General features: G+C 46.1%; 1 protein-coding gene across 1 annotated transcript in view; it reads right to left on the bottom strand.

Moving 5' to 3' along the window:
* Positions 1 to 24,937, bottom strand: part of Skap1 (src kinase associated phosphoprotein 1) — a 291,122-nt gene that overhangs the window by 34,513 nt on the left and 231,672 nt on the right. Inside the window, exons 5-10 of the mRNA XM_057774954.1 lie at positions 21,420 to 21,497; positions 19,807 to 19,890; positions 16,082 to 16,206; positions 13,105 to 13,168; positions 10,896 to 11,081; positions 1,915 to 1,965 (exon numbers count right to left, since the gene is read on the bottom strand). Of these exons, the coding sequence (XP_057630937.1) occupies positions 1,915 to 1,965; positions 10,896 to 11,081; positions 13,105 to 13,168; positions 16,082 to 16,206; positions 19,807 to 19,890; positions 21,420 to 21,497 (588 nt within the window). The remainder of the gene's footprint in view (positions 1 to 1,914; positions 1,966 to 10,895; positions 11,082 to 13,104; positions 13,169 to 16,081; positions 16,207 to 19,806; positions 19,891 to 21,419; positions 21,498 to 24,937) is intronic.

Below are 24,937 nucleotides of genomic sequence, written 5' to 3'. Positions count from 1 at the left end.
TTAATCGCCAAGTCACCAATCATCATAACTGGGGGGAAGTACAAGCCGCGGAAACATATTTAGAGCTGAGCCTTATGTTAACGACACCTCTTTGGGAGGCAGAAAGTATGGGGAACAAAAAGACCTCTTTTAAAAAAAATTCCTACTTGAATTATACCTGTTGGGAATAGTTAAAAAATAAATCTCCTCTCACCTCCCAGATAAAACCTAAGGGGAGAGAGAGAGAGAGAGAGAGAGAGAGAGAGAGAGAGCACACAGAAGGAGAAAATGAGAGGAGGGAGGAGTGTGGGAAGGGAATGGTAGACGTTTTCAGGAGACTGATACTTCCTGACTGGAGTTAATACAGTGTTGGCCATAGGAAGCTTCCAGCTATCCCACCCACGACGTCCATCTAGGGTGTATCTTCCTATGCTGGTTGGTGATGGAAATTGGTTGAGAAAAGCTTTATTTGGGACCTGCTTGGTCAGAATGGATTTTCTGTTAGAATTCCATATAGCAAGTAGAAAATGACAGAAATTAGGTTTCAGGGCTGGAGAGATAGAGAGCTCAGTCGTTAGGGCTAAGGATCACAACCAAACTTCAGAAATTAGGTCTCAGAGGACTCCCTAATCTCCTCGAAGCTTCTGCATCCCACACACTTTCGCCTCTGCTTCGGTAGCACAACCTATGATGCCAGTGACTGGCGCCCCCTTCCCTGAGAGAAGGTGGGCCTGTGAACCCGAGTCCTTCACTAAACCTTGCATAGTCACTTCCTGCAGGGGTGGGGAAGACGGCCGCAGTGGGGGAAAGCACGTGTCCAGCAAACTGGAATATGTAGGTTTTAATCCCCAGAGTCCAAGATGGGAGACAAGATTCTTTAGTCATGGTCATGGGTCAGCAGGCCAGGCAACCAGCGTAGTGGCAAAATAACAAAGGTATCCTGCCCGTATCAAACAAGGTGGAGGGTCAGGCCCAAGACCAACACCGGAAGTTGTCCTCTGACTTACACACGCTCACGCATGCACGCACGCACGCACACGAATTCATTTCCCGCAAAGATGGAAAAGGGAAAAGAGACTCTGCTAAATGACTATGAATGAGAAGGAGGGGAGTCAAGAGAAAAATGAGAAACCAAGAAACCAAGCGAGAGCAGGGAGGGAACCCGAGAAAGAACTCCCAAGCTAAAGATTTTCATAGATCCTACGAGGGTAGGAAATCTGCTGGTCTCCAAATCACTTCTGAATCCACTTCTGCTGATGGAATGTCCTTGAGGCGGCTCAAACAACGGGCAACATTCCCTCACTGACAGTGAAGGAGTAAGTCCTCGGTCCACTTAGGAGACTGCCAGGGCATCTGACCTTGGGAGGGATGGGCTCCCTAACAGCCTGGGGCATGGCTAACAGTCTGGGATGAATAAGATGTAATTTTGTATTCAACAAACCTGTTACATATTCATCTCCAAATGTGCCTGGAATCAAACCAGGCCATCTGAAGTCAGCACCCCCCGGTCTTTCTATCCTTCACCCCGGCTTCACTTTTCAGATCTGACACATTTCCATTCCCCTCTGAACTTGCAATCTCCGGGCCTCTCAGGGAGGAGACATTTCCATCCTTCCCATTCTCAATCCTCTGATCTCTTAGAGATGAGGCAATTCTATTTTCACTGCACTGATTTAAGAAATACTGATAGGAAAAAATAAATATCTGGTTTGGCTTCCCACCTTCTGAAGACAAATCTCGGCTGTACTAGGACATCGATTAAAGTGATTGGGTGTCTGCTTTTAAAGTTAAGGCACTCTTCTAGCCAGTCAGTCAATTTTGGCTGTTGGGGTCATGTACCAGGAACCTATTCGTTAGAGAGTCCAGTAACGGTAGTGCTTTCTCAAGCCAGAAGCCCCATTGTTCCACCCCGGGTTGTGCAGCCGTGTCTCATACCTTGCCATCCATGAGTGCCGCTGGCATCCTCTTCTAAATCATGGCCTTCATCTGAGGGGACAAATGGTCAGTATTAGCCATCAGTGTGGGGGGTTCGGTCTTCACGCTCTTCTTTTTGAGGGGTGACCTTTCTCTGAGCTCATTGACCTCCTCCCCTTTCTTGTGTTTTAAAGCAGGGGCTTGCTATGGAGCCCAGGCTGGCTTTGAACTCATGATCTCCCTACCTGAGCCTCCGTATCAAGAGCTGGGATTACAGGCATGTGCTATCATGTCTACTTAGGGAACTCTCTCCTTTAAAGGAAGTCTCATTAACATGTTTTCATCTTCTTTCCCCTCCCCAGTCATCCCTCACCTTCAGATCGGCCATCTTCTCTTTCCCTTTCTATTCATTATTCATTTCCGAACATTCTGAAGTACACAGCATGTACTGGAAGCTGCACTAGGAACAGGGGCACACAACAGACAAGCACGCCAGAGTTCCTGCCTTGATGGGGGCTTCCAACCCATCGAATCACTAAGGGGCTTATCATTTAACCCAGTTCTTTTCCTCAGCCCTCATTTCTTCTTTCTTTGTGGAATTCTTTCTTGTATTTATTATATGTATGCAGACATATTCCAGAGTTAGGTTTTGAGAGAGAGAGAGAGAGCAAGAGAGAGAGAGAATGGAGGGAAGAAGAGAGAGAGAGGGAGAAGGAAGGGAGGGAGGGAGGGAGAGAGAGAGAGAGAGATTGGTAGTGAGTTTTAAACCTTTTGTGATTAATTAGTCCTTAACACATCCATTTTTGTTCAGCTGTATCGGAGGCTGGTCATGTACATGGCTTTATGTTCCTAGTACTTGAGGCCTGTAGTTATCTTTTTACTGTTTTATTTAGCCTGCCTTGTTCATTAGAGTATAGGCTCCTGAGGGCAGATGGAATGGTCTTTTAATTAATTGCTGTGGATTCACAATGGGTTCTAAGTCAATGCTGGTGTCTAACTCCAGTCAAGTGTTTATATGGCCAAAGTCACAATGTGATTGGCCCAAGTTTCTTACCCTCATTAACCTGTTTCATCTCAAGCTTCATACTACTTGATATAATAGGAACCGGGCCTTTATTAAGAAAGTATGTGTATTAGGGTAGCATTTAATAAAATTTAATTTATGATATAGAGTTTTAATGTATACATACACATATATATGAGGTAGAAATAGACTCACTATTCTTTTCGCCAACTCTTTCCTTTTCTCCTTTCATCTCACAGAGCCACATAGTCACACAGACAGACACACACATGCACTTGCCCAAAAGGAGCACTTTGAGGAAATATTTTTTAATAAATGTTTTATTATTTTATGCATATATTTCACCTGTATATATGTATGTGTAAAACACGTGTGCCTGGTGCCCATAGAAGAGGACTTTGGATTCCCTAGGACAGGAGTGACAGACAGTTGTGAGCTGCCATATGGGTTGTGGGAACTGAACCCTGGTCCTCCGGAAAAGCAACCAGTGCTCTTAACTGCTGAGTCATCTCCCCAGCCCTTTGAAGGATTCTTATTACTGTGTAAGGTCCAGCAGTGTGGACGTCCCCACTTCCCATCTATAGTGCTTCCCAAATCGACCCTGAGGTACAAAGATGTAAGATAACGGAGGAATGAAATCAAACACAGGAAACGGCGTGTAAAGATAAATCATACTGAGCACGATTCTCTTCACACAGCCCTCTCCACTGTCCTCTTCCTTCCTCTGCTGTGATGTGTTTCCTTTCTGCTTCGGGGCCAGTTTCACAGGGCTGACCATATCAGAGGATGAGTTGGTGCATCCTCCTTGTAGAGATGCCCAATGATTTGGATAGTGAGCAGCTCTTTTCCTAGTATCAAACAACTCAATCACTGGGCCCAATAATGTGCTGCGCTTAAGCACTTTTGCAGAGAGCGTTTATCCTACCTCTGCTGTCCGTGCACAGCTGTCTCTTCCTCCCCATTCTAATCAATGTAAATTGGGTCAGATCTCCGCTGTGAATTACAAATTGGATCCGAAGTTGGAGGGTCACCATGCCTGCTACTCCACCTCCTTCCCACCGCCATTAGATGGGAAGCTACACCAAAGATCTTTTCTAAATAAATCAGACTTTATTGTAAAACTCGGCCACTGACGAGACATAACCTCATTAGCATTGATTTTAAAATAAATTATTGAAAGTGGCCTGCCTGCTCTTTGCATTTGTAAAAAAGGAGAATGTAAATGTATTTGCAATGATAAAAATGAAAACTAAAACTTGAATCCTTTATCCTTTCAGGCACTTAATCTAGTCATGGTACAAAAAATAAAAAAATAAAGTAAAAAAAGGACAACTTGAAGGACTCTGTTTACTTCACTGCCAGATCCCAGAGCAGATTCTCTGATTTCTATTGTACCTTTGGAGTCACCTAGAAAGGAAGAAAATGCTGACCACTAAGCAGGTGCACTATTTGCCACCATTACTGGGCCCTATGGTGATGGATGTGAACAGGAAACCCTGGTCCCCACTTCTGTTCTACCCGCCTTGCCCTCTGGCCCCCACTTCTGTTCTACCTGCCTTGTCCACTGGCCCCCACTTCTGTTCTACCTGCCTTGTCCACTGGCCCCCACTTCTGTCCTACCTGCCTTGTCCTCTGTGGCTGACAGTGGCCTCCAGTTAAGAAGCCTTGTTATGGATGGACCTGGCGCTGTATCCCAGGCATCTCCGGAAGACTGAGGATGGGGTCTCATCACACAGTGGAGGAAGCCCCTTCTATAGTTGGCTATGAAGAACACAGCACTTGGTTCCTTCTTAGCTTAAATTGCTGGATACAATTGATCGACCATGGACCGTTCTGTGAAATCCGACATCTCTTGAGGTTCAAAGTCAAGACAACTATAACATAACTGGGACTTGTAAAAAAGGCTTTTTGCGAAAAAGAAGAAACTAAATTTAGGGAGTTAAATTTCTTATTTTTGTTATTCTGTACAAGGGGGCTTTATTATTATTTATTGTTCTTTTTCGTGTGTGAGTGTGTGTATATACATGTGCTCACATGCATCAGGATGGATGTGTGGAGGTCACAGGATAACTCTAGAGAGTTACTTCTCTCCTTCCACTACGAGGGTCACATGGCTTGGAGACAGGCCTTTTTGCCTACTGAGGCATCTTGTTGGCCTGAGATTTTCCTTTTAAAAGACCATTTTGAATATATATATATATTTTAAGTTAAAGAACTCATTGGATTTCTCTATAAGAATATTATTAGGCATTTTAGCCTTACATCTATGGGAATACATCTTCATTTAAGAGAGAATTAAAATTTATGTGCTAGCTCAACTTTAAACAGTAATAGATTATAATGGTTCTTGCTCCTAACAGGGCATATGGGACCCCAATCTTACACAGGCTTTAAACAAATTAACCTCTGAAGATTACTGCCCACTTATTACATTAAATGCTCTACTTGATTCCCAAATATCTCATCTCAATTGGGAAAACAGTTGAGAAGATCCTGTTAACTGTGTGAACATGGGAGGGAACTGTGGGGCATCACAAATGAGCACCAGTATCTGGAGAGTCGATTTCAATCAACATTCTTGGCACAGTGTCAGGGACACTAATGAGGGGCTGAGAGGAACAGGGCACCGACCCACCTAGGACGGACAGAGGAGTGCTAGCTGCCCCGACACCTGACTCCTTTTTGAAGTGTGGCTCTGGCACCCCCTTTCTGAAGTGTGGCTCTGGCACCCCCTTTTTGAAGTGTGGCTCTGGCACCCCCTTTCTGAAGTGTGACTCTGGCACCTCCCTTTCTGAACTGTGACTCTGGCACCCCCTTTCTGAAGTGTGGCTCTGGCACCCCCTTTCTGAAGTGTGGCTCTGGCACCCCCTTTCTGAAGTGTGACTCTGGCACCTCCTTTTTGAAGTATCGCTCTGACACCCCCTTTCTGAAGTGTGGCTCTGGCACCCCCTTTCTGAAGTGTGGCTCTGGCACCCCCTTTCTGAAGTGTGGCTCTGGCACCCCCTTTCTGAAGTGTGGCTCTGGAATCCCCACCTCCAACACTGACTAAACCGATACCAGAAAGAACAAACGATGGAAACAAATAGGAAAAAAATGGTCACATCAAAAAGAGGGAAAAGCATTTTCCCCAAACAAAAAGTGACAGCTTTAAAAAAAAATGGCGAATGTATTAATGGGCAGCCGGATGTCAAGGTGCTGTGGCGACAGCTGCAACAGAGATACAGGGAGACTTGATGTGCAGAGGGAACGTCCAGAAAAACAGAAATGAACCGTTCCCTGGCACGCCCAGACAAGCTACAGACCCCTGCGTGCTTGAGCAGCTCTCCAGACAGCCATAGAACACACGAGCAAGAGGCTAAGAACACACTGATTCTCTGCTGTGTGCTGGGCAATCTCAACGGTTCCCTCTCAACACGTCCATCCTAGCTCCATGGTACTGTCGACGCAGAAGATATTAAACTCCATTTGTGCTAATAGCAACACTTGGAAGACATAGAATTTAATTCCACAAATAACTGAGTCCCTCCTAACTGGGGAGAAGGACATGAATACCAATCAGCATGACTGGAGACAGAGCTTAATTTCAGCGGCGTCTAAGATGTCACGTCTGAGGACGTCACATCTGAAGCCATATGTGAGCAGAGATTAGGGGGGCAGCCATGGTTCCAGCTGGTGCTGGCCCAGCAGCACCCCATGCTGTTGCTCAGATACACAGACAGTCAGACAGACAGACAGAGCAGGGATGAGGAAGACAAGAGGCCAGGAGGCTAGAAGAAGGCCGGAGATGGCACTGATTCTTTTTCTACATTTTGTATTTTGGACCTGGGTTTGTTTTGTATTTTTATTTCTTTAGATTTTTGTCACCATTCCTTTCCCCTGTGTGCCCGGACAATTTATACAGGGGGAAAGATAATCCCACAGAATGTTGTTTCCATTTGACTCTAATTAAAAAAAAAACCCTAGTTATATGCTTTATTATAAAGCAATCTGGTTTCTGGGTCTATAACAACCCTCTGGGGCTGTGTGGGTAGCTTCAGAATATGCACAGACATTTCCAGAAAGGCCTCTTTATCTCTTTCTGTTTGTTTTTTTTTGGGAATCTCTAGAGAACACAGCTGGATCCTGCTGCCATTATAGCTACTACAAGGCCCTGGTTACAGCTCTCCTATGGTCTCAGATGCCTTACTGGCTTCTAGCCTTGAGGCCCCAGACGGTTCAGGACCTGACAGAAGATGTCCTTATATGAATCTTAAATTGGGGATCTGGGTCTGTGCTGGTCTGAAGAATAACTTCAAGGAAGATGAGAAACAGTTTTTTTTTTTTTTTTTTTAAGATTTATTCTGGGTGGTGGTGGGTCATGCATGCCTTTAATCCCATTACTTGGTAGGCAGAGGCAGGCAGATTTCAGTGAGTTTGAGGTCAGCCTGGTCTACCAAGTGAGTTCAAGGACAGCCAGGACTGTTACACAGAGAAACCCTGTCTTGAAAAAAACCACCCCCTAAAAAGATTCATTTTAACATTTATTTATTAGTGTGTGCGTGTGTGGGGGAGCATGAGTGTGCACACATGCCTATCAAGCATATGCAGGTTCTTATGGAGAAATCCTCTGAGCTGGAGTTGTGAACTGTCCAATGTGGATGTCGGGACCTAAACCCAAGTCCTCTGGAAGAGCGGCAGGTGCTCTTAACCACTGAGACATCTCTCTAGCCCCAGAGCCTCCTATTTTAATTTCTGACTTTCATACTCTTGGTCATTCTCTGCAGTTTAATCTACTACAAATGAAAACTTGAAACTCAAGGGCCCCCACATGCTCAACAGGAATGTTCAGAAATCCCAGGGGATACCAATTTTGAAACCATATATTCCAGGACTAAAATTTTTTTTTTTGTGGTCTGGCTGAAAACCTTGAGTGCTTTGGTTTTCTCTCCTGGGGACAAGAGTGCTAGCCATGTAGCAAATGCCAATTAGCTCATGATTAATGCGATGTTGTGCATTTAATTTGATGATCCGGGCATTATTTTGGTTAGGAATTGTTTTTTATTGACTTGGTATATGGTGTATATTCTTTTCGCTCTTCTCAAAGCCCATTTAAATTACACTTGGGAAGGGAAGCCTCGCCCACGAGCCTTTCTTCGTAGGTACAGCGAGGACTTGCAGACTTGCTTGCATAGGGCCCTTCCCAAAGAGCAGGGCCACAGACTTGCCAACACTAAAAGTCCTTCACAAAGCATGTCCAGCTGTTATAATGAAACAAACGCCAGGGATCTGAGCCCTTTGACCACCGATGTGCTACACGCTGCTGCTGGCTGCCCCTCCACCCAGCACCTGGCCTCTTGGTAGGGGGAAATAAAAAGGGGAGGCTTAGCAGAAGGTGCTCTCCACATTCCATCTGTTCAGGATTTTCAGGTTCACATATGCTTCGTATACATAGCTGCAAATGCCTAACCGGACTGTGCATTCAGGTCTGGTTGGTGAGGGGGCAACCCGTGCATCCCCTGACTTTTGGAGGAAATAATATTCCCCATCAGACACCACCAGGTTGATGCTACCATCGTTTGCCGAGCGCTTGCCGTGTGCCAGTGCTCTGGGTTAAGTGCACACACATGATCTCCAAGCTCCGCCCCTCCAAATCCCTCTAGGATGCTGCATCGCTTTCCCCATTTTACAATGGACGGGGGAGGCAGGGAACTTGCTCAGGTTCTCACAGCTAGCAGGTGCCAGGGCAGATCCACTCTGATTTACAGCTGGCTTTGTGCCTGTCCTGCCTAGCTGTGCCCCACATGCTGTTTTTCAGTAGGTGGTGGCTGATGATAGGGGTGGGGAGATGCTATGAGGCCACTGACGATCCTTCTCAGCCTCTCCAGGACTCCGGTGTGGTATATGCCAAACTGGCACAGCAACTTCAGAAGCAACAATAGCGGAGTGCTAGAAAGCTTGGACGATCGAGACACGTGGCTGGAATAACCACGGGAGAATTAAACGCCTCTGTACCTCTCACCCATGCTGTCTGTAAAAACTCTGGTGGAGAGTGGCTTTTTTAAAATTTATTTTCATTAATGTTTATTGGAAGCACAGGCAAGGTAGCCACTGTCCCTCTAACCCGCAGCAAGAGATTCTGGCTTTTCTATAGTGTGGCTCCCTCACTTCCTGTGCACAATTCTGTGCACAGGGTTAGTGGCTGTTTGACAGGGTTGACTAACCTCCCTGCCCTTGGGTCCATTCCTTATAGAAGCGGCAGGAAGTTTGGAGGAACTCTCCAGATCCCAATAGAGGGTAGGAGTTCAGGAGGCAGATAGACTTGTACCACTGAGAAGGCAGTGGTACGTTCCTTGTCCCTGACCCAGAATAAGGGGATGGCTTCAAACCCATCCTGTTTTCTGAGGCCTCTTTGCCTTTGCTCTCCACCCCTGAGCATTAGCTTCACCCTGGCTTCTTTGGACCCCCGCACACCTTCCCTTTGCCCCCCAGAAGGCAGAGTGGTTCAGGGTGATGTTTCCGGAGCACTCTGCCACAGCTGGAACCAAAGGCAGAGCCTCGCCTGGATCCTTCCCAGAACCTGGGCAGGAGTGAGCCTAATGTAAGCTCACTGGGGAGTTTCTGGCCAAGTTGGGGAGTGTGTCTCCTTCTAGGGAGAGTGGTGAATTAGATCCGTTTCTGCACCCTGCTGTTGCAACGGCACAGGCTGCGAAAGAGAAGATTCTCAGAGGAGCTGTGTTTTAATGTAGCAATTTGATTCAATTTTCCACTCTATAAAATTACCCATCACTGCTCGTTGCTTTCCAACAGACACCTTCACTCTTAATTTAACAATCCTATCGAATTCTGCCAGGGAAATTGGAAAAATTTATCACCTGTGAAATTTTATTTTCCTTTGGTTGTATCTGTTTTTGTAAAACTTCATTAACGACGAAGACTTGCTGAGGAAATTATCACTTTTTTTTTTAACTTCAGACACAAGAAATGGCTCGACCTCAACCAAGATATCATTTGCATAATAAAACACAACAGAAAAAGGCTGGGGAAGCAGAGACTGGCAGAGGTTGCAGGAGCAAGGGGAAGGAGTGGACTGTCCTTGGTGGGGTTGTGTGGACACAGCCTTGTGTCTTGACTCAGGGGCTATGACGTGGCTTCCCTTGCAGGCAAGAGACAGATAGGGAACGCCTACTAAAGAGGGTTGGACCCTCTTCTTAGGGAGTCTTGAAACACAATTATTTTCTGATGATGTTTTCATGAGGGGCTCCTTCTTCAGAGGCCCAAGTGTTAGATTCACCTTAGTTCCTAGGTTCATCTGGGATGCAGGTTTAAATTGCTATAAATTTTGGCTTAATTTGAATTCCTTAGCAGCATGCACTAAACTCCTGGCAAGTTTCCATAGGAGCGTTTTCTGAATGGACTTGAAGATTCAGCTTCCCCATTGTCTAAGTACCTCACAATTAAAAGGCTCAGGCTCTGGTTTTGCTGTCTGACCCCCACTGTGCTCTGCACTGTTCACCAGCTGCTGGAGCCCCACCAGAAGTGGCTCCGTGGTGGCAGTGATGACCGTGTGCTTTCAGAGGCGCTAGTGAGCCTGCCTACCCGTGGGGAGGGCGTTCTATTGGAGTTCTACCGTATCACTAAAATGGTTTGTTGGCATTTGTATAATTCCGACTTTGAGACAACTTCCTGTCATTCTTGTGAGTCTACAGAGAATATGCGAGAACTAGAGAGTTATGAGAACTCACCCCCAAACCAAGGATACCCGGAGGGAGTGTTCTCTGGCCTTTAATATTAGTGGCACAGAGGAAAGACATCTTGGTGAATTTCATGTTGCTCCCAGAGCAAGGCTGAACCACTGTACTAAAGTCATGAACGTCCTACGCTGTCCCGGTCAGAGAATGTTTAGATTAGGATTCCTTTGGCGGAGTGCTTCATTCTTTCACCAGGTCAAGAGTTTCTGAAAGCAGGGGGAAGCGGGTCATTAGAAGATGAACTACTTCACCTGGTAGGACTTCATAAATGTCCTCTTCTTCCTCTGTGGGCTCAGGCAGGGTCACGGCCCTGCACCGGGAACCGGACTTTGGGGAGTCAAAACCATCAATGTCATCGTACGTTTCTTCCTCTTCCTTCTCCTCTTCCTCCTCTTCTTCCTCCTCCTCTTCACAGGGAATGGTTGAGGAACTCAGATCTGCCAGGACAAAGAAAAGAATGAGTGAAGGTAGAAAAAAAAGAGGCTGGAAAAGAAGGTGGGTGAAGGAGGAGGAGGGTGAGAAAAAAACATGTCAGGGGAAAGGAAACACTGGGTTAAGTGCTGTTATTTCTAATGCAGGCCTCGGTGGCCGGAATCTGCAGAAAAGGCCAGCCCGGCACTGCATCAGGTTTAAACCACCAACATAAATCCTCTCTGGCAATAAAACTTGGTCAGAATGAAGCAGCCCTGAAAAGTATGGGCACGTGAGCGAGAACACAAGGTGAAGCAAAGAAGATAGGCCCGACGGGGCACTGCCAGGGTGCCATGCTCTGCTCCCCAAGCAGAAAACCAGATGGGTGAGTGATGGCCCCGGGTCCTCTAAGGCGACAGAGCCAGGACATCTAAAGTGGAGTCTGAGCTCTCAGAAGCTCATCTCCTAATGATCTCGTTGCAGAATTTAGACAAGTTTGTTTGTGGAGAGGGGACAAACATGGGGGGAAAGCAGCAGAAGAAAAGAAACAGGGGTGCGGAGAAACACAACCGTCATGCAACCAAATGGACCGGCTAAACGGCACAGTTTCCATGTTCTTTTATGGCCTGGCTGACCTTAAAGGGGGTCACTGAGTAGAGGATGTTCAGCCATTACGGCAGCACCAGGGCAGGGAGGAAGATTGGTTTCAATTCTGGTGGGGGTGGGGGGGGAAGCTCATTCTCTGCCTTGGAAACCCCCACCGAGGGGCCTCTGCAGGACCTCGTGAGTACGCTGAGTGTACCCTGGGGAAGGGAAGGGTGGAGAGACTTGAACAGTTCATTTCAAAACACAATAAAACTGTTTGGCTTGATTAGGCTTTTAATAACGATTTCCCAACACATTTCATTGGAATTCTGGCGACTTCATACGAGGGAAGGATCAAAGGCGCATTTGCGGCTTCAACCATATGTTATTATTTGGTTTGTTTTAAAATAAAATTGGAATGAATAATTTCCTCAATGTGAGATTCTGAAAGTACCACAGGGTACAGCTCAATAAAGCTGCATTGAGTTTTATGGAGGTTTACACACTTAGGGGTATATTACACGCATAAATCCTAGGCACCTAGATGAGAGTGTGCCCTGTAGCCCCACCATCAACGCTCGTGTTTGCCTAGTTCCGGTCTATCATACGCGATGCTGTCGGGGCACACCGCGGTTTGTTTTTGTGCTAGCAGAGGTCTCAGTGAGCAAAAGAGGCAATTCTTGTAATTAAGGCTCCGGCGCTTCCTTCTTTTGATCCACAGTAAAATCTTATGGCAGAATAATAAACCGTGATGAGAAAGCTTGGTGATTTGGGGTGGCTGTGCTCCTCTCTGTGTCGTGGGCCATGCACAAGGTTGGTGTTATGGTTTGCTGAGGCAGGGTCCTGCTGCGATGGTCTATGAGGGTCCTCTTAGGTCAGATCTACCTGCTAGACCACTCCCAGGCAAGGCTTCCTGGGCCACTGGCTGCTGCGCCAGGCCTGCAGGCTGACCAGTAGAGGGTACTCTAAGAACAGCCATTTAACCTCTTCAGGTGGGACTTGCCATCCCAAGGCAAGGAACATTTTACTGTGGCTTGGGAAACAGCAATTTATTTTTCATGTCCAGCGTCCCTGATGACCACCAAGATGAGTCTAGAACCCTACTAAACAAAAACAAAAAAAAGAGGAGGAGGAGGAGGTGGAAGGTTCTGGATCTCAACTAGATGATGGCTATTATGATTTACCCTTCCAGAATAAAAAGGGCTGGCAGCCAGTGATTTAGGCTAAACTGGCTTTCAGAACCTTTCCCAAATGATGACTTGTAAGCTATGACGTCAGAGGCGATCTCCAGATGTCTGCCTCTCCTCATCCATATTTGCTCTTATAGATAAGGGCAATGTGGGCTGGGCGAGACTAGAGGGTCAGGAAAATCACATACGGATACCTTTATATTAAACTTTCAAAACGTAACTTCGACTGCAAATCTACTCACGCAGCATGCATACTTGAAATGGTGGCTCTTACCTTTTAGCAAGAAACTTATTTGATCCACCCAGTCTCTGGCTTCAGCTGGATTAAGAGCTGTAAACTGGAGAAAAGTAAGGGGATTAATTTAATCGCCACCTTGACTAGAACTGCCAGGACTCCTGCTAGACAGACTCAAAGGAATCCGGGTTTCAGACTCGAGCCTGGAGCTTAGGGTTCTCCATCTCCTTACGACTCAAAAAGAGGCCAAGACATTTCACGCAGCTGCTTCTGCCTTCGGCAATTCTCCAGGCCAGGGAGGGCCGCTTGGAGTCAGGACATTTACGCTCATGTACACTCATTTGATTACTTCTTCATCAGAGATTTATGGGAGAAAAGTTCATAGGAAGAAAAAAGAAAACCAAACAAACCAAATCAGCATGGACATGAGATGGGAATACTCCCAGGGCGGGGCCTTTGACAGCAAGGCGGTTTGTTTTCCGGTGTTAGGGCTGGTACTCGGGGCCTCACACATGCCAAGTTAAGTATTATACCAACGAGCTAGATGCCCACCCCGCAGCAGGATGCTGAGAAGAGGCAGGGAGCACTTCTTGTGACTGCTGAAGCACTGTTGTTTGGGTTGGTTTTTTAGAGAGCCGGGGGGGAAAGCGATGTAGGAAGATGAACACTTTAGCCATAGGAGCCACGTGAGCAGCGAGAACGTCAGAGGCGTGGCCGCAAGCAGGTCAGGCGGACTGGAGAACAGGTACAGGGGGAGCGCAAGAGGGGCAGGCAGGGGGGCTCTGCCTAGACTGAAAATGTAGACAATAGGAAGTCACTACCAGTTCTTGCAAAGAGTGAGGGTGATTCTTTCAGTGGCTGTGGCTCGGAAGGTTGGAATAGGGACCCCTGGAGACTGACGACCAATTAGACAGCTGTTTGAGTAGCCCTCTGGGTGAGGTGACAGGGACTCAGCTACGGTGATGGCTGTGGGAATAAATACAGAGAGGAAGAAGGGACCAAAGGAAGAATCCATTGCTCAGAGTGGTGGTTGAGAGTCAACGAGCCAAAGACAGGCAGCAAACAGACCACAAAACAGACTGGCCAAGCACCAACCCTTGGTAATTTTTAAAATGAATCAACTTGAGATGAAAGAACATTTTAATTCTATGGCCACCAGGGTTCAATAAAGGCACATGCTGTAAGCTGGGTAGTGATGGCACACACCTTTAATCCCAGCACTCGGGAGGCAGAGGCAGGCGGATCTCTGTGAGTTTGAGGCCAGCCTGGTCTACAAGAGCTAGTTCCAGGACAGCTAGGGTTACACAGAGAAACCTTGTCTCAAAAAACTAAAAAAAAAAAGTACATGCTGCTTAAGAAATACAGGTTCATGCTTTATCATTCTCATTCTCTGTCTGTCTGTCTGTCTGTCTGTCTGTCTCTCTGTCTCTGTCTTTCTCTCTGTATGTGTGTGTACAAGCAAGTTCACATACACTTTGCCTACACGCAGAGGCCAGGGGGCACTGACGTTTTCCTCCATCACTTTCAGCATTACTCCTTTGAGGCAGAGTCTCTCCCTGACCCTTGAGCTTGTGTTTTAGGCTGGACTGGCACTCCGGGCACTCAGCAAGCCCCAGCCATCCCTGAGTCTATTCACCACGGCGCTGGGCTTAAAGAAGTGCGTGAGACTGTATCTGTCTTGTTACATGGGTTCTGGATTTGAACTTGGGTTTCCATGGTTGTGCAGCAACCATGAGCCATCTGAGTCATCTCGCTAGCATATTCATGGCTTCTGAAAAACAGTTCTAGGAAGTGTCTCTAGGGATACTGGCTTGAACTTTTCACATAAACTTTTATCTGGATGAAGTAATCTTAAAATTTAATAATAAAAATAGCTTAGAAACATGCTGAGTGCATACATTGGTTACATAATGTCTATAAAGGAAACTATAGAGAAGTTTCAGTTAAATTTTAAAACATCTGGACATTGCATAATGAATACATAGATCATTTTATCAAATTAGTGGTGAAGACACTATCAAGGGCAAAAACTTGAGCGCTGAGGAGAATTGGAAAAGCCAAAGGGTTCTTTAAATTTTTAGTTTAATTTTTGAATGTATTTTTTCTTCTTCCTAAAGTTCAGTTATCTACCTTTAGTGAAGATGTGATAAAATAAAGATTATCTACAAATGAACAGACAATATACATACATGTAAAATACATACTTCATGAACATCAATATATTCACTCAGACATAGTTTTAATTGTTTAAAAAAGAAGCAGTGAACATTCAAAAATATATAAAAATTACCATAATGAGGAATAAGTCTCTCATTGACAAGACTTTGTAGGCCCTCAGACTTCACTATCTCGCCTCAGAAACCCTTGCCATCAAGGGTTTGGAAATCCTAGAGACTCAGCAAATCCACTCCCAGGGGACAGAAAGGCAAACATTTCACTCTAGTTACATGTTGTTTATTTTGGGCTTCATGGAAGGATATAAGGTTGACAAGTTGGAAAAACAGAATAGGAAACACAGTCGTGAAATCAGCCTGTGAGTAAGGAATTGGGCTGTGGGTTGCAATAAACAAGACTCTCGTTGGTGGCGCACGCTTTTAATCCCAGCACTCGGGAGGCAGATCTCTGTGAGTTTGAGGTCAGCCTGGTCTAGAAGAGCTAGTTCCAGGACAGGAACCAAAAGTTACGAAGAAACCCTGTCTCGAAAATCCAAAAAAAAAAAAAAAAAAAAAAAAGACTCTCACCTGTGGGGTGGTACTGAGAAGAGAGGGGAGGGGTAAAGAGATAGAAAAGAGATAGAAGCCAGGTAAATGTGGTATCTAGGGTGAGCACAGCAACAGATGAGAGGGGAGGGGCATGACACAGCAGAGGATGGAGCCAGAGAGCAGGTCTTAACTGGGGAGAAATGAGTGGGTATCACGGAGGATGGAATCCAGCTGAGTGACAAGCGACCATGTGCTCACATGCAGCAGCAAGGAAAAATGCAAGGCTAATAATAAAGATCACCAGGCCATCCTACCTCATAGCTGCGTCTATCCTGGGAGGTCAGCTCGAAGCATGCTTCTTTCTTGGAGTCTTTTCGCAGGTGGGGGGCCATGCGGACACTGTAGCCCTTAATGAAGAAGGTCCCTTTGGGCTGCTTGCCTGCAAGATAGCAAAGCTCCCTGCATCTCTAGAGAGACACAACAGCTAAGGGAAGGCATCTTCTATGGGATGGAGAAGAAAAAGCACAAACAGCTGTTACATCCCCGAGGAACCACAGCTGTCGGAGAAAGGTTATTAGGGACGCCTGGGAAGAGGCTACGGTCAGACAGATCAGCACCAAGCAAGGGAAATCCAACATGAAAGGTTATTTTACCAAAAGTGTACAAGAGAGACGGGGAATTTATTAGAATGTTAAGAGATCTATAATAACCGAGAGCTGGAGTTATTACAGCACGGAGAGTGGTTGTAAATGCGGGGCTCTCAAAAGCTATTACAGAGCCCAAACATTATTATCAGGGCCAGCAGAGTTCACGTTCAAGGAGGGGCACAGCAGCACAGGGGTTATCCTCAAGTCCCTGAATCTCCTTCCATACCCTACCTCAAACGCTCGCTCCCCTCCCCTGTGAGCTAGGAGGGGGATTTATGCTGGAGGAAGAATAATTCAAACTCAGTGCTGGATCCTCTTCCAAGAGGTAAACTGGGAAGTAGCCAAGTAATGAATGCATCAGGAGAGGATGAGGAAGGAAACAAAGAGAAAGGGACCCTAAAGAAGGGAAAGAGATGTCACTCTGCCAGTCACCTCTATTCTAAAAAAAAAAAAAAAACAATATCGGACTCTCCTCTATGTCCCTGAGAGAGGTTGTGCCTGTGTTCTGTGGTTCAGACAGAACATGTCGAGGGCAGAAACCGCAGTGACTGGGTGATGTCGGTGCCCTCTGTCAGGAGGAGGGAATTGGAATTGAGTCTTTCCCTCACCCCGTCCAGGGCTGAAGACTGAACCCAGGGCCTCAGACGTCTTTGGATGGTAATGGGTGGCAACTGAAGGACAAACAGAGGGAGGGGGAGAGCAAGAGAGAGGGGGAAAGGTTCTATTTTTACCTGGTTGAGCTAAAAGAAACACACAAACACTATACCTGCTGAGAAAATGTCCTGGGCACAATAAGGAGTGACTGGAGAGAGGGGAGCCATGCAACAGTGCTTTCTGACACCAGAATCTTTTGTGCTAAAGTATCCCTCCTTGCTCTAACTGGCCACTAAAATGTTTTGTTGTTGCTTTGGTCGCCAGATTTTATTTCACCCTGACGGCAAAATGGTCAATAAAAGTCTCCAAGCCTCTTGCTCTCTGTTTTCTCCCCCTCCCCTCTTACCGTAAGACCTGAGTTCTGAATGAACAGACTTGGCTTTATACCCAGATATGCCAAGACTTATCAGCATTTTTAAAAGACATTTATTTTAATTCTGCATGTATGGGTGTTTTGCTTGCACGCATATATGTGTACCATGAGTATGTCTGGTGTCTCCAGGAGCCGGAAGAGGATATCAGATCTCTTGGAACTGGGGTTACGAATGGCTATGGGATACCGCATGGGTGCTAGGGGCTAAACTTGGGTCCTTTGCAAGAGCAATAAATGCTCTTAACTATGGCATATTTTACCCAGCACCCCAACCACTTATTTAAATGCAAGGGGAATGATGGACAGTTTTATAGTGGTCCAAATATCATACTAGTTTGAAGAACGGAGCGACTGCTTTGTAGGTCTAGAATTAACTAATTAATCAATTAGCCAAGTTGTTCAGACAGAGGCTTATAAAGCCCAGGCTGGCCTTTGGCTACTTACATAGCTGAGGATGGCCTTGAACTCCTGACATCCACACTCCACCTCATGAGTGCTGAGATTGCAGGCATGCGCCATCATGCTGGTTTTATGCAGTGCTGAGGATCGAACCCAGGGCTTCATGCATGTTAGGTAAGCATCTGTACCTTCAGGCGAGAACCCACACTCGCTGAACTTGCAAGTGAGCTGGGGACTGCAGGCCACAGAGCTTCCCCGGCTCAGTTTTCCAGCATGCTGCTGTCAGCTCCTAGTACCCCTGAGTGGGAAAGATTCTGAGGAATCCACGATGGTCCAAAGGTGAAGCCAGCGACAGGAGGAGGGGTAGGGTGAGGCAAACCTCACAAGGTCAACAGGTCCTAAGGACTCCAGGTCACTACCAAACTGTAGCTCATTCTGCTATGGTGGTCCCAAAGGTGCCGGGAGGCTGTTCTCAGGCTAGGTGTCTAGGCTCAGGAGGATGCAGTTTAGAAAGGAAGGAGGGGGGCAGACAGCACATGACTGGAAGGCAAATCTAAGGCCTCTGTAGCGCTACCGTTGGTCTCTGCATAAAGGTGGCCAAGCCCAAGGAAGCCCCTTGGAGTACTTGGCTCATCTCCTCTCCCTCCTGTCTCTTCCTTGGGAGCTGGCATTCATTTTGTTTAGTTTTTTTTTTCTTCTCTGTGTAATAACTCTGGAAGTCTCTTTGTAGACCAGGCCGACCTTGAACTCACAGAGCTCCTCCTGCCTCTGCCTCCTGAGCGCTGGGATTGCAAGTATGCACCACCACTGCCCGGCTTACAATACTAACATTTAGTTTGTATTTATTTGTAGCTCCTACAACTGTGTGCCGAAACCCTCTCTTCCCTTCTCAGAGCCTATGTAGCTGTGTTCAGAGGGATGAGCAGTCTTCTAGGGACGGCACGCAGTGGCTCATTAAGGCACTGCCTCTGAGTCAACACTCGGCTGTTACTGCTACCATCTGGCTGAAGGTGTCTCTTGGGTACAACAACTATTTAGGCTTCAACAATCTGTGGCTCCAGTGATGTCCACGGGACTACTAATTCCCGATAGTTGTGAATATGCTCTTGGAAAGTTTGAGCCCTAAGAGTCTACTTGTGGGATATTGCTAAACACTGCTTAAATCTTTCTCCGGATTATTGTCATTATATTATTATTTTGTGTGTGGTGGTAGGAATTGAATTCAGGTCCTCGCCTACACCAGGCAACTGTTCTGCCACCGAGTTATAGCTCCCATTCTTGGCTTTGGACAGAGTCTCACTACATGGCTCAGGCTAGTCTTCCTTCAACATGCGCTCCTCTTGCCTCAGTCTTCCAAGTGCTGGGATTGCAGGAGTGTGTTATCCTGCCTGACACCTTAATTTTTTCCTTGCTGTTGTTTGTCTTGTTTTAACACTGTGTGTATAAGTGTTCTCACTTGCATGCGTATGTATGCACATGGTCTTGTTGGTGAGTGCAGGCGCATGCGTGCCACGGTGCACACATGGAGGTAAGGGCACGGACTTTGGTGTTGGTTCTTGTCGTCCATCTGCTTGAGACAGGGAATCTTGTTTGCTGCTGTGTACATCAGGCTAGCCGGTCTAACGGTTCTGGGGGATTCTCCTGCTTTTGCCTCCCATCTTCCTGTAATTTCTGACTTTTATCTCATTATAACATCTGCCTCCCTTCTCGCTGTGAAGAACCGGGGCTACAGACCTGTATTCCGTATTTTGACCACACTTAGTGTTTAAAGAGGAAAACAGTGCTAAACTGGTCTGTGTTTTTGGTGGTAGGCAAGGCGTTAGTTACCCAGGTCTATTTCTTTTTAAGCACCTTGCTCTCTGGGTGTTAGTTAAGGACTGTTATCTAGACATCTAAGTGCTGGAGAATTTACGAAGCGCTGGCATCCAGGAGCGAGGGAGCTGCTGTGGAAACGGAGAACACTTACTTTTCTCATTAGCATAGTAGAGGAAGAGGCCTCTGCTGACAACACACCATCGCTTCTGCCACTCGGACCCAAAGAAGCTATGATCTACGCGGAAGGGAGAGAAGAGACATAAATTCAGGTAACTAGAATCGCCCAAGAGTCTGTAAAACCACAGCACAGTCGAGTGGGTTATTGTTTTATTTCCCAGGTTAATGGACTGTAAACCCTCCTTTTCACTCCCACAGGTTACCCCGTAGTGACTGAGTGGTGAGGATGAACTCCATTCTGGGCCCAGGGTCTCAGGAAGGTCGCTCCTCCCTGCCTCCACGGCTGCCTTTCATCTAGCTAGCTTTCTTTAGGCTCACAGCTCACCCTGAATTTTTCAAACTTTCTATGATATCTTCGTTTGTTTGCCTTTTGGAGAAAGAGTCTCCTTGGGTAATCCGGGCTGGCCTGAAACTCATGGCTTTCCTTTTGCCTCAGCCTCTCTAGTGCCGGGATAATAGGCATGCGTCGTTATACCCAACTGCTAGTATTTCCTTATGTGTTGCTTTCTATGAACCAAAATGATGATACTCCAGGTCCTACATGCCATGGCCAGGAGATGGACTTTCTTGCGCTCTCTCTCTCTCTCTCTCTCTCTCTCTCTCTCTCTCTCTCTCTCTCTCTTCTCTCTCCTCCTCCTCCTCCTCCCTCCTTCCCTTCCTCCCTTCCCCTTCTTCTTCTTCTCTCTCTTTATTATTTTGTTCGTTTTGGTTTTTCGAGACAGGGTTTTTCTGTAGCTTTGGGGTCTGTCCTGGAACTAGCTCTTGTAGACCAGGCTGACCTCGAACTCACAGAGATTCATCTGCCTCTTCCTCCCGAGTGCTGGATTAAAGGCGTGTTCCACCACTGCCCAGCTCTTCTTTTTCTTTTTGAGAATGTGTGATAAACCAGTTTGCTTGTTGAACATTAAAACAAGAACTCTGTCCCTTGTAGCACCTATTTTAATTGAATGACTTAAAGGGTCAGGAGCTGGGCATGTCTGAAATTTGGAGGTAGGTTGCTTTATACTTGGAAAGACTACATTCTTGGAAAAAATAGTTTTCTTCCTTTTTTTTTATTTTGTTTTGTTTTTGTTTTTGTTTTGTTTTGTTTTGTTTTGCAAGACACGGTTTCTTTGTCTAGCCCTGGATGTTCTGGAACTTACTCTGTAGACCAGACCAGGTTGGATTTAAACCCAGAGAGCTACCTGCCTCCACCTCCAGAGTGCTGGGATTAAAGGTGTGCGCCACTACCGCTCCCTGGCTAAAGTGTCACTCTTTGTGGGCGCACACTGAGAGACGAGGACAAGAATATCATCCACCCACCCACCCAACTCATAGAGATCTGACTGTCTCTGCCTCCCACGTGCCATTAAAGATGCCATAGTTGGGCTAGTTCCAATCCCAATAAAGCCCACAGTTGACTGAAGATTTGGGCCCTCTCTATTAGGTTGAAACCGACTAACTAGACTACACCTCTTTCATTTCCTGGTCTTTGCCTTACACTGGCCTAGCACAGTGCCAGGAAGGCATCCTATAGTCTAGCAACATCTACCTCCCTTCTCCGCGCCCCCCCCGGAATGGCCCACTCTTCATGGGTTCGATTAATACCTTTGCTTTTCTTCTCCAAGTATCCCTGCTTGATGATGTTATCCAGCTCCTGGGCCCCTCTTAAGATGTTTTCCACTCCTAAAAGGAACGATAGTAAAATGCTTTGTTTAAACCCCATAGAATTTCCATTTAAGCTACTTTAGATTATTCACATTAATGATGGAGTCCGGAAGGGTAATTGTTTAAACGTAGCACAAAGTACAACAATTTCTATATGATTAGGGGAAAAAGTTAATTTTCTTCCTAATTATATCTAATGCTAATATTGCTTAAAATGGCTAACCATACATTAACTTGTGGTAAGGGGAGGGAGCCTAAATATGGACTGATTGGCAGGAAGAGGACTCTGGGGAATGAGGGATTTGCAGTGGCTGTGAGCTCTAAATTGGGTAATCCACACAGAGATAATCAAAAGTCAAATGAATCGCAACCAGGAAGGACAGGCTCCAGTGAGTAATGGACTCTGCCATGCACGCAGCCATTTCAAAAGGGACAATAAAGACACAGCCACTTGTGGGTTTTGTTGTCATTATTTCTGTGTGTGCATGTGTGTGTGTGTGCATGTGCACATACGAATGTCAGAGGTCAACACTGGGTGTCTTTTTCTATTTACTCTCCATCTTATTTTTTGAGGCAGGGTCTCTTTGGGAACCTGGAGCTCACCTATAGGCTACGTTGGCTACTGAACTCTGGGGAATGTGGCCGTCTCCACACCCCAGTGCAGGGCTCACAGAGTAGTGTAACCTTGTCCAGCTTTTGTGTGGGTGCTAGGGGTCCTCCCGTGAACACAGAGCGGTTTACCTACTGAGCCATCGTCCCAGTGTGTTTCACCTGGACAGCTATTCCGGAGAACATGGCTTTTGTGACGTTCATGCGAAGGGCTATGCAAGGTGAATTTGGCAATAATAACCAGATCTTGGATTTTTCAAAGTACATTATGTGTGTGTGTGTGTGTGTGTGTGTGTATGTGCGCGCGCGCATGCATGCATATGTGTGTGTGTGTGTGTGTGTATGTTTCAGAATCATAGAAGCTTTAGCAAAAAAGAAGACCTTGGGGCTGACATGAACCTTTAGCTGCAGGATAGTGACATTCTTGGCTTTTAATGGCCTCCTTAGGTACAAATTTATTGGGATGCCAAAGTCCTAATTCATCTTCCTGCCTGGGGTTTATACTTGCTTCACAGAAAGGAGGGGCAAAACATTAGGCAAGAAGTGACTTCTCAATAATAAAAAATAAATAAAAAACTAATAGCCTCCTCATTTATTTATTTAAACTGTGCTGGCTCATGTAACCCTTCTCTCTCCACACCCCAAGTATCTGTAAGCACAAACCACTGTGTCTACCTCCACTAAAAGCTCTAGAAAACCACAACTCTCCATTTTCCTCTCCTCGCTGCTCCTGTCCCCTCCTTTCTTCTCCAGGGTGTGCTCTACCACTAAGCTACAAACCCTGGCCTAACTTCACATTTTTAAAAAATTATGTTTATTTAGAGTGTGCCTCTCTCCTACCATGCGGGGTCCTGGGGATTGAACTCGGGGAGTCAGACTCCACAACAAGTGCCTTTGACTGCAGAGCCATCTCGCTGGCCCCGACTTTACAGTTCTTAATTAGAGGGTGGGCTAAAAGAAGCTTAGTGTTTACTTTTTAGTTTTCCAACCCAAATGTTTTACAGGTTGACATGAAAATTTAGAAAGAAAATCATTAAAAATATACTGTATATACATTTATACAATGTTCATTTAAATTTTTTTTTTTTTGCTTATTTGTATGTGTGCCTGTTTGAGTTTATGTGCATCAGGTCCTTGCTGAGGGCAGAAGAGGGCACTGGACCCGCTGGACCTGGAGTCACAGACAGTTGTGAGCTGCCTGATGTGGGTGCTGGGAACTGAACTCAGGTCTTCTGCAAGAGCAGTAAGTGATCTCATTATTCAACTTTATACAATTTCCCATCTATATAATTTTCAAAGAATCAATAAGAAATATTATTTCTTTAAAAAATTATGACAACACAACGAGACTTCCAAAGGAGAGAGTCAAACGACAGCCCCGGCCTGCTATGATGCTCATGAACCAGACTGATGACCAGCAGGGCACAATAACCACATGTGTGGTACATGTATGTACCTTGGCGGTAACCAGCAGTTCTTAAGTTGGACTTAAGACCTGTTCAACAAGAGGGAAATTACCCCTCATGGTAGAAACCTAGCCGACTACTTGGTCCTAGTAAAATCATGGTTACTGGAGGAAAATTTACAACCTCTAACTAAACCAGCATCATCCACAATGCGAATCTACAAACGTTTGTCCTTATTCCCCCAGGTAGGTGTAGTCCTCACTCCTTATCCAGCACAACCAATCCAAATGCAGAGCTGTGGAGCCCAGTCTCACTGACGACACCCACAAAACGCTCCTGCCCCTAAGACTGAGGGAGCACTGCAGGAAAGGGGGTGGAAAGTTTGTGAGAGCAGGACCAGGGACTTTGCTGCGAGACTGTGTTTCCTAGTGACATCAGAAGCCACACACATCAAGTCTCAGCAACAGAACTGTCCCCAGTGTGAGCTGTATAAGAATGACATCATTGGACCTGCCAAACTGGTCAGGGAAACGCGTACAAGGCCTTAACCCTACACAAAGAATTTTAGGCAGCTGAGGAGAGCTGGGAGTGGGAGAGGTGGTCTTTGCCAGGGAAGAAAACTTAATTGGTTGTCCAGTGCCAAATGGCCAGTCCCAAAAACATACATACAAGTAACATTATACAGACTGGCTGACCTGGAACTCACTCTTGTAGACCAGGCTGGCCTCAAACTCAGAGATCTGCCTGCCCCTGCCTCCCGAGTGCTGAGATTAAAGGTGTGTGTCACCACACCTGGCTTAGGATGGTACCTTTCTCTGGCCTCTGTAGGACCTGTACTTACACCCACACACCTACCCCCCATTCACATCATTAAAATAAACCTCTATAAAAACCAGCAAACCAAATCTGCACAACAAAATAGGCACAACTACAAACAAATTAGGTGGGCCATGGTGTGGGGTCTTCAAACTTAAGGGTTTTTTCTGTTTTTGGACCTCGCAATAGCTAACGTCTGTTCAGCAACGGCTATGAGGCAGTGCTTTGCTTCAGTGCTTCATGTGCTTTTGTTTAAAATTTTTTTGAGCAGGAAATGTAGCTCAGTGGTAGAGCGCTTGCGTAGCACATGTTCAATTTCCTAAGTTCAATTTCCAGCCCCTCAAAAACACAACCCCTTCCCCTGCCACACAACTAAGATGGCCATTTTGCTTCTAAGCTATTTCCAGCCTAGTTTTAAAAACCCAGCTCACAGGGTTGGAGTGTTGCTGGCCCTGTGGTTGAGGGCTCACTGCTTTTGCTTTGGTTCCCAGGGCTCCCGTGGTGTCTCACAGACAGCAACTTTGTTCCCAAGGTCTCAGCTGTCCTCTTCTGGCCTGTGAAGGTACCAGGCCCTTATGGGGCAAACATTCATACACATAAAAATAAAAGTCTTAGAAAACCCACAAA

This window comes from Chionomys nivalis, chromosome 7, assembly GCF_950005125.1.
Source record: "Chionomys nivalis chromosome 7, mChiNiv1.1, whole genome shotgun sequence".
Classification (NCBI taxonomy): Eukaryota; Metazoa; Chordata; class Mammalia; order Rodentia; family Cricetidae; genus Chionomys; species Chionomys nivalis.
The sequence above is the reverse complement of the archived record's forward strand: the minus strand, read 5'-3'. Positions and strand labels throughout refer to the sequence as shown.